At 38.3% G+C, this 16,923-nt stretch overlaps 1 protein-coding gene across 1 annotated transcript; it reads right to left on the bottom strand.

Annotated features, from left to right (window-relative positions):
* Positions 1-5,990: 5,990 nt before the first annotated feature.
* Positions 5,991-15,271, bottom strand: lhx6b (LIM homeobox 6b). Its single transcript, XM_026321658.1, has 9 exons — positions 15,076-15,271; positions 14,322-14,452; positions 13,632-13,763; positions 13,180-13,301; positions 10,094-10,314; positions 8,830-8,930; positions 8,198-8,293; positions 7,818-7,989; positions 5,991-6,494 (listed from the first exon to the last, which is right to left on the bottom strand). The coding sequence occupies exons 2-9, from the start codon at positions 14,322-14,324 to the stop codon at positions 6,412-6,414; spliced, it is 930 nt and encodes a 309-aa protein (XP_026177443.1). The 5' UTR covers positions 14,325-14,452; positions 15,076-15,271; the 3' UTR covers positions 5,991-6,411.
* Positions 15,272-16,923: the final 1,652 nt, after the last annotated feature.

The following is a 16,923-nucleotide window of genomic DNA, read 5'->3' as shown; positions in this document are numbered from 1 at the left end:
AAAAAAAAAAAAATCAAGTGTGGTGCTGAGATTTACTTTAATGGAGAACAGAATTACAGTTAAAACCACTGCTCACTTGAACAGCCTGGTAATCCGTCATATTGTCCCAATAATAACATTTCAACAGCTATAAGTAGATAATTGCCCAATTCCACACATAATGTGTCAGCGTCTACTGTACTAAAATGTAAAACAAACAGATGACTGCAGAGGTTAAAACAGTTAAGATTGTTTTTCAGGTCCAATCTACTGAATAATAGTTGTAATAATATTTCCTCTTTAGATTTTATTGGTATAACACAAGACAGGTAGCTTTTTTTATTGTTTCTATAATCCTATGCTTGCTACAATATAAACTGAATAATATTGAAAATCAGGGAATATGTGATATGTATATAAACTGGAGAATACTAATGAGTTCCCAGTCTGTAGCTGTAGCGCCACCATCTGTTCCTAGTGTGCAGCAAACCGTCAAGCATTTCGGCCTCCAACATCCCTCAGAGAGTGATTTAGATCCTGCTCCAGCTTCTTATAAATCAAACTGGAGTGCTGCAATATTTCAAAAGCTGTTGTCATCTCCTCCAAAATAAACACATTCTGGGAACCTGCTGCAGAGTCCTGTGTTTATTTTTGCATGGTGCATGGCTGGCTGTCAGCCTGGGTGAAGTGAATCACATGTTTCAGCTATTCCGCTGCTTTTCATCCACCTTCCCCTTGCCCTTGTGCGCTACTGTAAAAATCATAGTTTATACATTAAAAAGTTTTTCTTGTTTGTTTCTCTGAATGTCTATAGCACAGTATGTACTGGCCCATAGTCCAGAGTCAGATAAAATCAGTTTACTTTGCTTAGGCTTTGTTTGGAAACTTGATACTAAATGCAGTTTTGGAGAGATTTTATATCCAGGATTAAATGGTAGGCCTGTGCCATATCCACATTTAAACAAAACACCCAAAGCCACAAAGTAAATTTATTGTGGTCCAGTTTGCCTAAAGAAAGATCATTTCACCTCATGTAGTGTTAACCCTCCCACTGTTGTTTACTGACCAAGCCTCAGACTTCAATACCAGCTGAACTACAATTTTAGTCACCCTCAGTCCGACAGGAGCTCAAATTCCTGGTTTTATTGTGTTACCAAACAGCTGATGGATGCCCTGACGTTTAGATGTGATGCGTTTAGGTTAAATACTTCTAGAAATAAGCATCTGCTGTTGTAAGAAAGCTCCCCCTGCATTGTGAGGCCAGCTGGCACATCTACTTGTTTGAGAACAAGCCTGAAATCCAGAGAAGAGAAGAGAAAATTCAAAAGGGAACTTTGCAACTAATGAAGGGCTAAACTGAACACTGTCCCTAAGCAATTTAAGTTAACAGTTAAAAGATGATAGTGTGCAAAACGTGGATGTACCAAAAACTCTCATCATACAGCACAAAAGTGCTCTGTCGTCATTTTGAATTAGTTAACGTTTACGCAGTGTAGCTATTAGCACGTCCCCTTCAGTTACCTTTGCTATGTTTATGACATTTCCACACAGCACATACAATTAAAAGTTACACCAGATTTTTCAGCAGGTTGTCTCATTACAAGTGTCAGAACTTCAGATATTTGGTTAGGCTACATTAAAAATGTGCATCTTTATACCAAAAGACTTTATCTTGATTGATAAAGAGAGGCAGCTCTTTTAGTTTCCATCTGAACCACTTTAACCCCAAATCTTGCATCTGTCTTAAATATGCACTTCATTGCTACAAAGGCCAAAATTCACCTTCTCCAGCAGATGATGATCCATGTCTGATAGAAAAATAAAGAAATCTAATTATTCTTTTATGTAGGCTAGTTTATTGGGGGCACTATGTTAACGCAGACAGACACAAAGCAAACACTTTGAATGCAGAGTATCTTAATCCAACCCCTTTGTATCCGTTTTCTTTCACATGGTGGACAAACCCAAAGCTTGAGTGCATGTTGCTAAGCTATGACTGGACAACTGATATTTGGCTGGGGGTTCATTTGGACAAAGTTCATTAGTTACTGAATCTGGAAGGTTTTCAGCCTCCTTTGAATCATTACATTAAAACACAGCCTTCACTTATACCCAGTGACTGTAGAGAGGCTTGACATAGTAAGCCTGCTTCCGGGTTTGAAGCCATATAGAAAGTAGCTACTAGCTCCCATTGACTTCCGTTCAACAATCAGCGCCAATTTCCAAGTCACTATTGTTGCCACTGTGATCATTGTGACTTCGTCGTTTTTGTTTGAACACGCTCTTAATATTCCTATTTTTTATGTCAATATTTGCTCCGTAACATAAGATATTAAGATAAATAACTGACCAATCAGGTGCCTCTTTTAATCCACGTCGCCTCGTTCCATGCCTACGTGAGGATGATTGACACATTTGACTGACAGGTTGCTTTACCATACACATACTATCGACGTAGAATTGATTATGTATAACAGATACTGATATTTATCCTCAGGCTGAGTCTTATGGCTAATGTCAGATCAGATTATAGCCGTCGTAGCTTTAGCCGCTGTCTCCAGGGGGCGTTTACGTTCAACAAGCTCGCTGCTGATTGGCTCAGTGGTCGCCATGGGAATGTTCTCTGATACTGCCTTATTGTCCAAATATGGTACTTCCGACTCCTCAAAAGCAACATGGCGACGCTCATAACGGCCGGAAATGGCGACTGAATTGGCTTCAATCTCGCGGTGCGTAACGTCACAGCGACGTCACATTGTATAGGCACACCCCCTATACACCTATACAACCATGGCTCCCACCTCATAGGTGTCATATGCAAAAGAAAATAGCTTTGGCCCATTGTGATATTAATATTAATGCACATTAGAAGTTCTGCTCATTTAAACTGAGGTAGGCAATGGATCAAGCTGTACTAACACTCATGACTGTGACATGAAGAGAGCAAGGTTCAATGAAAACATTAATAAATCTTTGCAAGGGCCTTGTTTTTTTATACAAAATTTAGCTCTTTTATTTAAGAGTTGAATCTAAGACATTATCATACCCATCAGGCATTCAAATACTTTGCATGGCATCATCAGTGCAGTAATAATATCCTCAAGTGAAAGTGGAAAAAAAAGACAAAAAATAGAAGCTCCTACAAGCATATGGCAGCATCTGAAATAAACTTGAGGAGGAGGAGGAGGAGGAGGAGGCTGCTGATGAAGATGGTTCACATTTGCAATCTTCCACAGAGGTTTTGTTGACTGTTGTGCAGGGGAGAGCTCATCAGTGTGAAGGAGAGAAATGTGAATACGCAGAGACGAGGGGCACTGCAGTGTATCTGCTCATTAGGCGGGCGACGCTGTAATTCAGCGAGCGAGCAGCTCTGCAATCAGGGGCCTATTCATTAGCATGGGGGGCCCGCTTTCATCTGTAACCACTTGAAGCTGCCAATCACAGAGGCGGACGCATGACAGGATGACAAAACGGGGCGGCTTAAACGCTCAGGGATGCTTGTGCATGGAGAGAAACATGTCTAAATGCTGCTTTAAGCGCTTGTATCTGAGAGGGACTTAAATGGGTAAGAAATGTTGGAGAAAAATGTTTTAGCAGTGTAGTGCTGGCAGGTGGCCCAAACTGTGTCAGCCTGATAATCATCTCTCAGCATGAAAACACTTTTTGTTCTATGATTTCACAAGAAGCATCATCATTTTCATGAACAGGTTTTCTCCTGGACTGAATTCATTGAAAGTGACTGATTAAAAGAGAATTTGATTTGAAGGTAAAGTTTAGCAAAGAACAAGAGTACTCCATCAGACTTCTTTTATGTCCTCTGATTTCTGTTCTCCAATCTCTGTCCTTCACACACATACACTCCTGCACAAAGACAGGTATCCACGATGCAGACACTCAAATACAGCTAAGCCATGCAGTCAATGTTTGGGCCTGTGTTTATGTTTTGATATGCTATAGTTCTGTTTCTGCGTAAAAGCAGCTCTAGGTCAAATTGTCAAGTTTCTGACATTCCTGCTCCTCCAAAAGTAACATGAATAACACTACTGTGATTCTATATTTATGCAATTGTGATCACACTTCTTTCTGCATTTTTACTCATCTTTGAGGTTTGTGTACACCTGATTTAATCATATGGAGAAAAACTGTTGAAAAACAAAGCAAACAGTTGACAAAATGTATTCAACTAAAATATGGATATTCACTTTCCTGCTAAAAGTTAAATTTGAGGATGGACACGACTCTCATGTTGATATTCATGTTCAGGTGCATATGACCTATGAGTACATTGTGCATGTCTGTGCCATTTGAATCCAGTGTGGGTAATGGCAGACTTAACCACTGACAATACACACTAGTATTTATAGAGGTTGCAGAATATCTACAAGCCATAAATAGCATCAAATAGTATGAAGAACTGGGCTTCAAGATATGAAAATGTTAAGGATCGTAACATCAAGATATTGTAAATCATTGTGCAGCCCACCAAGCATTAATCTACGGCTTACATGGCAGCATATAATTATATGGTAATGCACCAATGCCCATAATCCCTGAAATACTCAAACCAGCTATACTGTTTACGCATGAGATGGTAGTACAGGCTACAAACACTGGACCTACCCAAACTCACTGCAGTGTTGCCACTTTTGGTCGACTTCTGGAGCACCACAATGACAAATGTGCTGTCGAATAGCTAAAATAATAATGGGGTGATGTGTAATAGTGTACAGAAAAAATTACATGTATAAACTGTACTATAAACTTGCAACCTTTTCATCTATATTGGGATGTTTACTAAGTTCCTACTGAATGAAAAGAAACAAAACTGTTGCTAATCTCACAAAACCGTAGCAGAATATAGTTCGGTTGTTGCAAAGTCTCGTGCTAGCTGCCTTAAGAATAAAAATTGATTGTAAATCAAACAAAGCTGTTGAACAAAGGAAGACAAGCTAGTGTATCAGTGTGGAAAATGAACAGCCACTGCGTGCAGCAACAGAAAAAAGAGCAGAAAAAGCCAATTCTTTGCATTAAATGTGTAACCACACCTGTTCTGTAAGTAATCTAGTGACATTTCCAAAACATGCACCTAAAATTGTATGTTTTTTGTGTGGTGAAAATTCTGCTTTAACTGTCCATATGTGCAACAGAAAGTACTAACAAGCCAAACATCCTGCTGCGTATATTTCTTGCTCAGAAATCCTGCATCTAGCTTTAGTTTCAGTCTTGCTGTCTGAGTGTCAGCAGTGTAAATTTACACACGATCAGGAAAGTATAGGTGCATGGGTGTGACCTGCTCAGAGAACTTCTGCTTTAAAAAAGCACACTGATTACAATGGGATGAGTGTGTCTTTGTGTAACGTTGTGCGCATGTGTGATGTAAAGTATCCCATTCATTCTTCTCACCACAGCAGCTTAGGTTGTTGTCAGACAACTGTAGTCTGTGTAAAAAGACCTCAAAAAAGCAGACAAACTGGCCGATCAATTGCTGTGCTGTGTGAAATTGTCTATAATCATTTTCAGGATTGATCACATTTCCTGTTAAGTATATAATAGCATGTAAATTGGAGATGAGTATGTTTTCCGGAGGGATAAGTTATTTCAGGTACTTGGCACCTGACAGGTGACCTTTAGATTTTCATAGGTGTTGCTGTTAAAATGCGCTTCCAGTGGAGACGATCCATCTTCGAAAATGTCTATTTCATTTGACATTTTCAGCCAAAGATGCACACACATACACACACACACACACACACACACACACACAAACACTTTGTCTTGCTCTCTGCTTAAGGAAATCAACCTGACCCTGAATTATTCAAACACTAACAGATCTGATACACTTTATTAAACCGTAGCAGTATTTACAAGGTACAATCACTGAATTATTTCATTCCAAGACACATTTAAAAGTGCTTTTTTAAAAGTGAAGTTTTTTTCTGAATAAATAAGAGTTTCCATTTTCTGGTAACAACACAACAACAAACAACAGTAAAGCTGCAAATGTGCTCATTACTGATACAAAATAATAAAAAAGGCTGAGGTTTTACCGTAATACTGCTACAACACAAATTTTTTCTTCTTTTTTGAAATCTCACATTGCAGCAATATAATTCAACTACTTTGTGAGTAAACAAAAGGGAAAACAAATCCTGACCTGATGTCATGTGTTGTGTCCCGTCAAAGAGGAGAAGAAAATAAAAGTGGTCTTCTTCTCTGCATCATAAAAAGCAAAACGAATAAAAACCTCCTATGTTACTCCTGTCACCACAGGCTGCTGTCTTTGAAAGTTTAGCTCTGTAGTCTCACACAGAAGAATCTGACTGATTGAAAACAGATCGTCGAGGTCCTGGCACACTACTGGCAGTATGTCCCAAAGAATTTTTTTTTATCACATCATTAGCATGGTGACAATGAAAAAGTTGACACAGGAGGTCAGCGGCTGATGGGAAGCTGTGGTAAGGAGATGGATGAATGGGTCAAGTGGCCCGGAGCAGCGAGGACGGAGAAGGGATGAGCTGCATGAACAGAGAAACAAAATGAGTTTGGGAAACAGTGTGACACATTACTGTAATTTATTTAAAGAAAATGTTACTGAGGTGGGATAAAAACTCCTAAAGCATCCACAGGGAATCAAGGTACTTTACAACCTGTACAGCCTACAACATCCTTTATCTTTAGACACTTTATATTACAGCCTGAAATTTACACTAGAAACTGTGTGAATCAGGTAATAACAAAATACCAACTCTCACTGGGAACAAAATGTAAAAGAAGGAAGGAAATAAAACTACAACTGGACATTTTGGAGGAAACAAGAAATAAGATATTCCTGGATAAACAACAAGGTACAACACTGGGAAACAAAACTGAATTTTGTGAATAATGGTGGTTTCAGTGCTGATATATTGCAGATCTTATAAAATATTACATAACTGACATGAGCAGAGCAAAGGGCAAGAGAGCTTGTTATTAGTATATTACTGTGAATCCACAGAACATGAACTGTTTGGCTGTGGGTTAATGTGTAGCCTGTTATAAGCACATCACTGTACTCCTTAACTGATTAACATGTCCCTCAAAACCATATTTCTCTAGCCCAGCATTGGTCAGCACAACTCTAACCCTATGTTTTAAATGTTGTACAGTGGACAAAAGTAATGAAGTACATGCACTCAGAAGTACTTGTACTTACTTGAGTATTTCCATTTTCTACCACTTTTGCAATCCAAGAATATTTTTTATGTATTTTTTTGTTACCTGATTCATACAAGAAAATTATACTGTCACAGGATGTATTGGAAAGTGTTAGAAGAAAAACTCTCTCCATGACATCTTTCTGCAAGAAAAAAATGGGGATCTGGGATCTCTTCCAAAATCCTTTCCACCTCCCTTCACATTTGTATATTAGCACACATTTTATTGCAGAGTTTATTTTAGTAGTAGTAGCATAGTGTTATGTGTTTGCCATCTTTATTGCTCTTATATTTTATACTCGTAATCTAATCTTTTGTTAATTGAACTCTCAAGCAAGAGATGATTTGAACTAGTCTATACACCATAGTAATGAGTAGTTTAACAGTGCACCATATTGGGTTACCTGATCATGTGTTTTTCTTGTGAAGCTGTGTTCTGCGAAATCTGTTAAATAACTAGAAACCATAGCTCTTAGATAAATTAATATAAATTAGTAAAAAGTACATTATTTTGTTTCAAAATACAGTCCAGTAGAAGTATAAAGTAGCATTATGTAGAAATACTCCATTAAAGAAGTAATATATATTATTTTCTTGTCTGTCACTCATCTCTACTCAGAAATAAAAAAAGTGGCTGACACTCACTGTCCAGGTATCCATGCAGGGCCAGTAGATGTGGTCGGTCTGGGCTGCTGAACGGTGAATAGTGGATATCGTCTGGCAATGATGGAGGCATCCTGGACAGTGGTGCGCTCTGGGAGAAACTGCTCTGAGGCGGCTGTTTTTTGTGTCGTGCACGGCAGTTCTGAAACCACACCTGAGAAATACCAAAGATAATGTGAACATACAGAAGGCAGGGGGAAGTTTATAACAACACTGAGGGCCATGGTAAAGATTCTTCTGTTTCTCTCATTCTCTCTACATTTTACATGTTTGTTTGTAGAGAACATCTATAATTACCTCATGCCTCCACCTGCAGTATAATACAGTGTGAACTTCAATTGTGATGTTTTATGGATGCCTACCTGTATGACTCGTCTGCTCAGTCCGGTCATTTCTGCCAGTTTCTGTAAAGTCTGAGCATCAGGGTTGTTGTCCTGAGCAAACTGAGTCTGCATGACCTGTGAGGACAGACGGTATGAAACAACATGACGCGCTGCAACGAACCCAGTAACCAAGTACATTTAGTCACATACTGCATTAAAGTCACTTTGAGGTACTTGTGTTTTACTTCAGTATTTTGTTTTGTTTTTTTCTGCTCAACTACATTTCAGAGGGAAATATTGTGTTTTTCATTACAAAAATCTAATGTGACAGACATAGTTACTTTACAAATTTAGATTTAACATACAGAGCATATACAGAATAATTTAAAATGATGCTTTGTAAAAAAAATAAAATAATAAAATAATTGAACTTCATCTCCACAAATTTTTGAATCTGCTTAAAAATTCATGCATAAGAAATAAAACTGTAGTGCAAATTACATAAAATACTTTTCTTTTAATAATTCAAGTACATTTTCCTGTTCACATTTACATACTTTGACTTAAGTCAAGTGCAGTATTTGTGCTTGTAATGGAGTATTTTGAATGTGTGGTCAGAGTACTTTTACTTAATTAAGGGCTTTGAATACACACACAGAAACAGAACCCACCTGTAGTTGCTCAGCAGTGAATGAAGTCCGTGCCCTCTTGGCTGGTTTTGGTTGGCAGTCTTGATCAGAGGGTAGGGCCCCCTCCAGAGTCAGTCCTGTGCCTGAAGACAATTAATCAATAATCAATCAATCAATAATGTCACTTGACACAAAAATGAAAAAAAAAAAGTCATTATAGTGTGAAGTTCATGACATAATAGCCAATCCTGCTACAACTGCACAATGTCTGTAACATAAAACCAAAGATTTGTCCAAATGTGCCAAACATAACATAAATAAATGTTTTTCTGCCAACAGCTGCTCATGTTCTTCACTGAAAGCACAGAAGATAGTCAGAAACAGACAGCACCTATTAACAATACAATATGAAGTACATGAAAAATGGTTTGAAATATTCTTTTATGCTGTACCTCTCTCTGTGTCTATCTTATTGACTTCTGAGACTGATTCATTTCGGTTAAGCTCAACAAAAACTCCCTGTTTTCTAAGCTCAGTTAACCTGAAGTCACAGATTTAGCAGCTCCATTTAATCACATGTTGGGTGGATGTCCACTGTTCAAACCTTACGTGCTCTATCTTAAATTCAAGTCAAGAATTTCACGCAGAAACTAAGGCTCAAGGAAACGTGCACTTTCATTGTCTAATCTATATTAGTGCATCTATACTATTAAAAGGGTTCCTGATATTTTAATATTTCACTCAATAACAGAGTTACATGACTGTATCAACGAGCAGGCTTTAGCTCTTATTCAATATATCGCCGATATTGTCAGGGATTGTGTGGAAAAAAAGCTTTTGAAGTCGAGGGATCAAAAGTTGCTTGAATACGAAGTAGAATAGAAACATTTTGGATCCTCCCTCTTGTGGCTGTGGTCTTAGAGGGACCCTGTGTCAGAATCTAGTTTAGTCTATATAAGTAGTTTTAATGTGTATGTGTCAGAAAATAGTAAAAAATTCCTGTGATTATTTGTGAAGCCCAAATTAACATTTTGAACTTATTGTCTGACCAACAGTGAAAACCTTAAATACATTACTGGCATAGGAAAAATTCATATATAAACAGATGGAATCGTTTTTAGCATTTTTGCTTAATTAATTATTTAAAGGAATAATTAGTAGAGCAGAGTACTGGTTGGTTTCAGGGTACAGCGGTAACATGTACGCTGGGATTATAAGAAGTTAATTCAGCCTTGGTCCTGAATCTTGCATATTTTTTTCTGACTGAGGTCATCAGTCACCATCACCTGAGCTACACCTCTGTTACCATTTTCTGCCGCTCTGCGGAGGTTGTCCAGCATGATGTCGTAGTGGCTGCGGCACAGCACCCTGCCCTCCACCAAGCCAAACTCCTCCCCAGTGGACAGCTGCCGCTTACAGGAGAAACAGGCAAAACAGGCCAGGTGGTACACGCTGCCCCGGGCCCGTCGCACCCAGTCACTAGCGTACACCTGCCGACCACACTGGGCGCACTTAGTGCCGAACCTACTGTGAAGGAGATGGAAACAGGCAGGTGAAGGTTGGCTGATTGCAATATCTTCCTCCTGCTTCTTAGTAAAATCTTTTAACATTATCTGCCGACAAAACTCAGTACCTGTTTCTAATCTCTCAAGACTTCCTCTTCACATACACACACACAGTCATACACAATAAAATATTGATTTCACACTGTATGTGCACAAACACTTCATGTACAGTAAGACATCTGTGTATATCTAAGATAATACATACGTTCTGACAGCACAGTTTTACATGTGTGTTGACAGACACAATAAGACTTTAGTGATACATTAGTTGTATTAGTCGTGTTGAAAACACATTATACCAGTACCAGTTTTATAATTTAATTACGAATAAAGGACCACCTGCTCATTTCTATTTTAGTTTGTAATGATTTTATCTCTATTCCTATTGTTCCAAAAAAAAATGTCCTGAATACAACAAGTGTTTACTTTTAATTTTTAAATATTTGTGTAAAATGTGCAAACTTGTGCAATTAAATATTGTCTAACATGTTTTTCTACTGTGGGTCATGTAGTGCAAGTCACTTGTTCTTTGAACCTCCATCATGAGATGATTCTTATTGCCCTGTAATGCAACCTGCCCTCTCCACATTTCTGTGACTTATCTTGCTTCACTCCACACACCGGAAATAGTTTCTTACTACTCTGGTATCCTTTCAATTTGGCTATTTCTACATGTTAAATACAACACTGCCAATGTTTTCCTTCTTTTGTTGCACGTTTTTGGTTTTGTTTACCACAACAATTTGTTCTTTTCTGCAAATTTGAAAATCACATCAATTAACACAAGGCTACAGTTACGTTTCATTGAAAACTCAGTAAAACAAATAAATACAACCAACTGTATATTTTAGGTTTTCTTTTCTCATAATATTTCGGTCCTTTGCTGTGGCATTTTGTGTAATACGCATGGAGAGGAGTGTTGTTGAGCTGTTGTATCAGAAGCTTTGGATAGGAGTCAGAAAGCCTCTCTCCCTCAGTTCAGCAGCAGGTTTTGAAGTGCCTAAAATGGTCTACATGGATGACAAGCTGATTAAAGGAATACACATGGGAAAAACAAAACTTTCACAAAGATTTTCTGCTTTTATTTCAAAATAATCAACACTTTAACTCATCTAGTGTCCTCAGGCAAAACAAGTCACTGCTGGACAGTGCTTCGTTGTAAGGGGTTACAAACAGGCCTGCTGAGAACCACTCTACATGAGATTTCAGAGATTGCTCCACAGCACCATGATAAGAAGGAAATTCTTCAGGTTTATGTGGTTTCCAAAAACTGGTAACTTAAGTAAATTTCAATGTGCCAACATTTTTGTCAACTCAGACCTTTTCTGGTCTGGAGTTTGGAATCTGGTGCAGCAAGCAGATTGTTTTAAAAAATAAAGGCGATAAAACTGTGAGTTTGAAAAACAGAGGATATCGCTCCACTGTTTCAGTTTCTGCAAATCAGTTAGTTTGTGGTACTTTGATTAAAGATGTACACCGTGTGAGCAGAAAATAACCTAACAAAGTCCTAACACCAGATTTATTTTTGATGCAGAGTACAAGGCCACAAAATCAGAGATTATTATAAATCAGCTGATATTGCACATTACTGGTGTAAATGCAATCAACCACTGGGGACCTTTAGGGCAGTTTCCCATTTTGCCTGTTTGATAATGGAGATGTTTTCACTGCAGGACTGTGTTTCTGGTTGCTAGTGGTTTGTTGTGATATAAAAAAAAAATCATGTAGACTAAAAGCCCATTGTGTCCCATCATGCAGAGCATATTTTTCACTGAGAAAAGTAATATTCCCTGAATTTAGAAGATAAATCATGTTATAGGGGTCTATGAGTTTAAAGTTGATCGTGGAGAGAAAATCTGAAGTAGCTGGAAAAACGCCCAGAAAAATAATCCAACCTGTTCCCAATAATTAATCATGTGAACGAAACAATATTTAAGTCATCAGTCATTTCACTGAGAATGAATCGTTTTCCATCGCGGTGCTAAGGTCACGTGCTTCACAAACTAAAACTCTGGAGCCAAATTTAAAGAAAAATCTGAAATATTTAGTAAAAACGGTGCAGAATGGAGAAATATCATAATATCATCTTGCGTGTCTAGAAACAATTATAGTTTCCAAAGAATAATTATTATTGGTATTTGGGCCTATAGTCAACTGTGCCTGTCTGCATGACTTTTTATATTATGAAAAACAGCAAGAAAGACGCTCCTAAAGGTTTTAGTTCACCAAGAATGATGTCACGACTTCAGTGGATTAAATGACATAAAATGACAGAAAAAAGAAAATCTCATCATTATCAATATTTGAGTTGTTTTTATAATGCGGGGGACCAGGAGTATTTATAACAACACACCGATCATTTTTATATTTGTGTGTTTTGTCGCCATTTGGGCTATAATTTACGCTGTAACACTCATCATATCATAATATAAGATATTTACAGCTACAAAATTGTCTGATAAACCCTGCATCGAAATAATATCACATTTCAATATAAAATAACATTTGAATCACCGAATTAATTGATTTGATTTCGCTAAAACAGAAAAGTCTGTATCGAACCCAGGTTCAAATCTATTTTTTAATTATTGCTTGAAGGCTGTAAGAAAATTAAAGAATAAAATAATATAATAGCATGATTCTTTTTTTTTCTGCCTGCATCACTGAGTGAAGCGGCACTTAAATATGTAACTGGCTTTTTCATTTATTTGCCACATTCAATGAATCTCGCTTGAAGCTGTAAAACAGTAACAGCCTGACGCAGAATCAGTAAACAATCAAATTGGAAATCAAATTCCAACCAGTGGCAGCACAGAACAGATCCTACCTGAAATAATCCAGTTTGCAGTAGATTTCTTTGTTTTTGACGTAGCAGCTGCTGTGCTGGCGCAGAGACGCTCTGCACACTGAGCACTCCAAACAGCCCAAGTGCCAGTTCAGGTTATTGACCTGGAGATTAAAAAACACACAATCACACTAATGAGGCTGCAGCGGCGATAATTCCCACAACAACACGCTCATCAAGATGAACCATGACGCTTTAGGGAACCTTAAGAAGAAAGATGAAGTACACCACGGTTTTATTTATTCAGCCTTTGTATTATTCCAGAAAAAATACTGCAACATTAAGTTGTTTCCGCGTACATTTTTGAGCTCAGTGAGTGTTGAAAGGACAACAATAAGCAATAACAGAAACCCTACAAAGCAAATAAAGAAACGCCGTTGAAGATTATTATTTCTTCTAACAGTGTAAATGTTCCAGCGCTGTTCAGTTCTCACCTTCAGCAGGTATCGGTCATGGATCTCCATGCCGCAGCTGGCGCACTGGGTCTTGGGCGCCGGGGGAGAGCAGAGACAGGCGGCCTCCGACGGACTGGGCTCACCGGACTCCTTCTTCACCTCCGACTTAGACTGCGTCAAAAAACAGCGACTAGTTTCATCGTGTCTTTCAGCTTTTTATATCCATTATTTCTAAAGATACTGGAAATAAAAAATAAAATTGTCCGTGAAACATTTCACTTCTATCCAGTTACTGTGCTGGTAAAATGAGGATCCAGTCAGGGAGGAATCATTAAGATCTAACAAAAAATAATTTGATTTGATTTCTCTCTTACATTTAAACATGTGCACCTATAATTCAAAAAATGAAGTTTCGTTTAAATTTTGCAACCTGCAGCCTGAAAATGTTTCACTATTTGCACGTTAACCCGCAAAGTAAAAGTGGATGGACGGGGTTTTGGTGGGTTTACTCTCCATCCCTGATCAGAAATGCCTGCGAACAGTCGAGTCCCCTCCTGATTAAACCTGTACCTCTGCCAAACCTTCACAGCCCTGCGAAGATTAGCCTATCCAGAATGCAAAAAGTTTCAGAAAAGAGCAAAAAGAGGAATCAACCAAAAAATACACTTATTGAAAGAAAATAAAATCAAAAGATTGCAAACTGAACTCGTCCAGATGTTTGTGACTCACCATTTTCGGATCTTGAACGTTGCCTATTTGGAGAGAAGATGGAGTTTGCGCTGCGCATTACGCATCTCTGCCCCAACCCACACTATATCCGGTCCAAAACAACGAATAACAGTTTCTCCTGCATTTAAACCCTGGCAACAAAAGAAATTTTAATGCAATTAGAAGAAAGAACACTGTATATGATCGATCATTCCTCTTGTGCGCGATAGGAGGTTGTATTCCAGTGCAATCAAACGCAGTGAAAAGAAAGGATGGCACTATATCTGCAATTAGCGGTGGATTGAAATGCTGCGCTTGATAAGAGGCAACCCGAGTGTCAATTTCATCTGTCAATCAAGAAAAGGCAACGGAGCCACCAAGCTAAGAGAGGAAAAGCGGCGCATTCTAATTTCAATAGCTGTATAATCGAAAATCGAAAAATCTCCAAAGTGAAGAGGCTCAATTGGAGATGGGTCTATTCATAACAGACAATGTGCAGAAACTGCAGCTGATCTTGAGGCATAAAGGAGCTTGATTGTCTCTTTCTCGTGATGGACCCATTTAAGTACTTGAGGCTCCCCTGGGTGATTACAGTTGCATTCATAAACTGCCAAAAAATCTGCGTTTGGGTGGTAATCCAGAGTCCGTGTTGTCCTTCATTTCGTCAAAATTAACAGGAATGCAAGATTATGTTAATTACCAGCTCCAGTATAAATATTGGAGGCAATAAAATAAGAAGAGATGGCCTATGGGAATAAACATATATACTTCATACATGGAGACTCTCCAAAAGGCAGCGAAAACATCGTCCAGCATGAAGCAAGTTTCGCCAGAACATCACAGGCAACATATCCAAGTAATTCCGTGGACCATGGCGGAAGCAGAAAGACTTTTCTTCTTCTTTCTCTGCCTGTCTTCAAAATAATCCAACATTAACGTTGTGGGACTGGGAATCAAACCAGTGGCACCAGTGTCCCTCCCAGACAAGCTCCCAGTGCTGCTGGTCCGCTGAGGCTGCTTCTCTCCGCCTCGAACACAAAGTTTACACCCAGTTCAGTCAGACCGGATCTGATGCTGACAATTGGACCAGCAGACCCGGGTTTACCCTGCTGCTTTGTAGGCACACGAGTATTTAGGACGAGAATTCATTTTAAAAAAAAACACACACACACATTATCTTCAAACCCAGTCTGGAAACACCCACATATTAACGAGAAAATGTCTGCTTTTCTGACGTGATGGTTGCAGATCAGAGGCCAGACTTTAGTTTCTCCACTTTATAGAAATCACTTGTCTGTATCAGTGCTGATTGCAGAGAGATGGAGGGTAGCTGAGAGGAGCTAAGATGATAATGATGCTGTATAATACTAATTATCCTTCTGTCGAATTTCTCCTTAAATGATTCTTTAAGCAGCATTTTTGCACTTTTATCCACTTTTCCTCCTACACTGAATTAAGACGGCTCATTCTTAGGACAGTTTCACAGCACTCACAGGCACATAGTCTATAGTGAAAGGATTATGTTGGTAGTGTATACTTCTATGTTTCCATGTCAGTCCAGAATGCTCCTAAAGTTATTTTTGGACCTTTTAGTGGCTGCATTACAGAGTTTACAGTCAGGAGATGATGAATGATATGCAACAAAAGTCTTTAACTGGCTTAAACCTCATTTTTGACGTGTATTACCCTTGACTGATGCTGTCATGTGGGCATCTTGCATTTACAATTTTGGTCTGAGAAATTCAAAAGATTTCCACATCTCGTATTACAACCAGTATGCTTTTTTAAGCCCCTGGATTTTATTCACAGGAAATTAAATCAAATATGAACATTATATTTAATTTAGGCCTGCTTTCCTCTGGTGTAAAAATAACTCAGTGTTTCTGAAGGACTCTAACAACCAGGTTCTGTAAAAGCACTTATCCAGAGACAGTGTTTGACCTCTAAAACTACAGAAGTCTGTTTTTATACTTTAGGTGCTAAGCTATAGTAACAGTGGGTCATATATACATTCACATGGCACCTGTCAACTTGAACAGTTGACATTTTAGAGATTTCAGAGTGACGATATGAAGAAAGCTTTTCCTTTGTGTAGAAGGAATCCATTACATCACATTACTTTCACTACATTCAACAAATTCTCCATCCTGAAATCAATGACACTTACATTTTTATTGATCACTTTAAAAAGCGTTTGTAATAGCAGAATAACATTTTCTCAGTCTCTTTGTATTGTCAGTGTAATGCACTTCAGCAGCTCTGTGCATTAACTGTAATTACCAGGTGGAGCAGGGTCAACTGGAAGTGGGCTGGTCAAGATGCAGGACAACTTAAAAGAGTGAAGAGCGTTATTTTGTCTCCATTATGGTCACTCTTTGGTGACGACGTGGAAGAACAAAGGATTTTGACCATTTTGTCCATGTTGTGTGACCAGTATACAGTTAGTTTAGTTCTACATTAACACCAGACAGGACTTTTCAGAGACAGTCATTTTTTTTTATATAGGAGCCAGAGTCAATTCACATCAGTCATCGTGACGTGTTTACTCAGTTCTCACTGAACTTTATTTTATTTTATAGAAATGATTATTATTGAATTTTTTTTTAACATTTACATTTTATGA

This window comes from Mastacembelus armatus, chromosome 9, assembly GCF_900324485.2.
Source record: "Mastacembelus armatus chromosome 9, fMasArm1.2, whole genome shotgun sequence".
Lineage (NCBI taxonomy): Eukaryota > Metazoa > Chordata > Actinopteri > Synbranchiformes > Mastacembelidae > Mastacembelus > Mastacembelus armatus.
The sequence above is the reverse complement of the archived record's forward strand: the minus strand, read 5'-3'. Positions and strand labels throughout refer to the sequence as shown.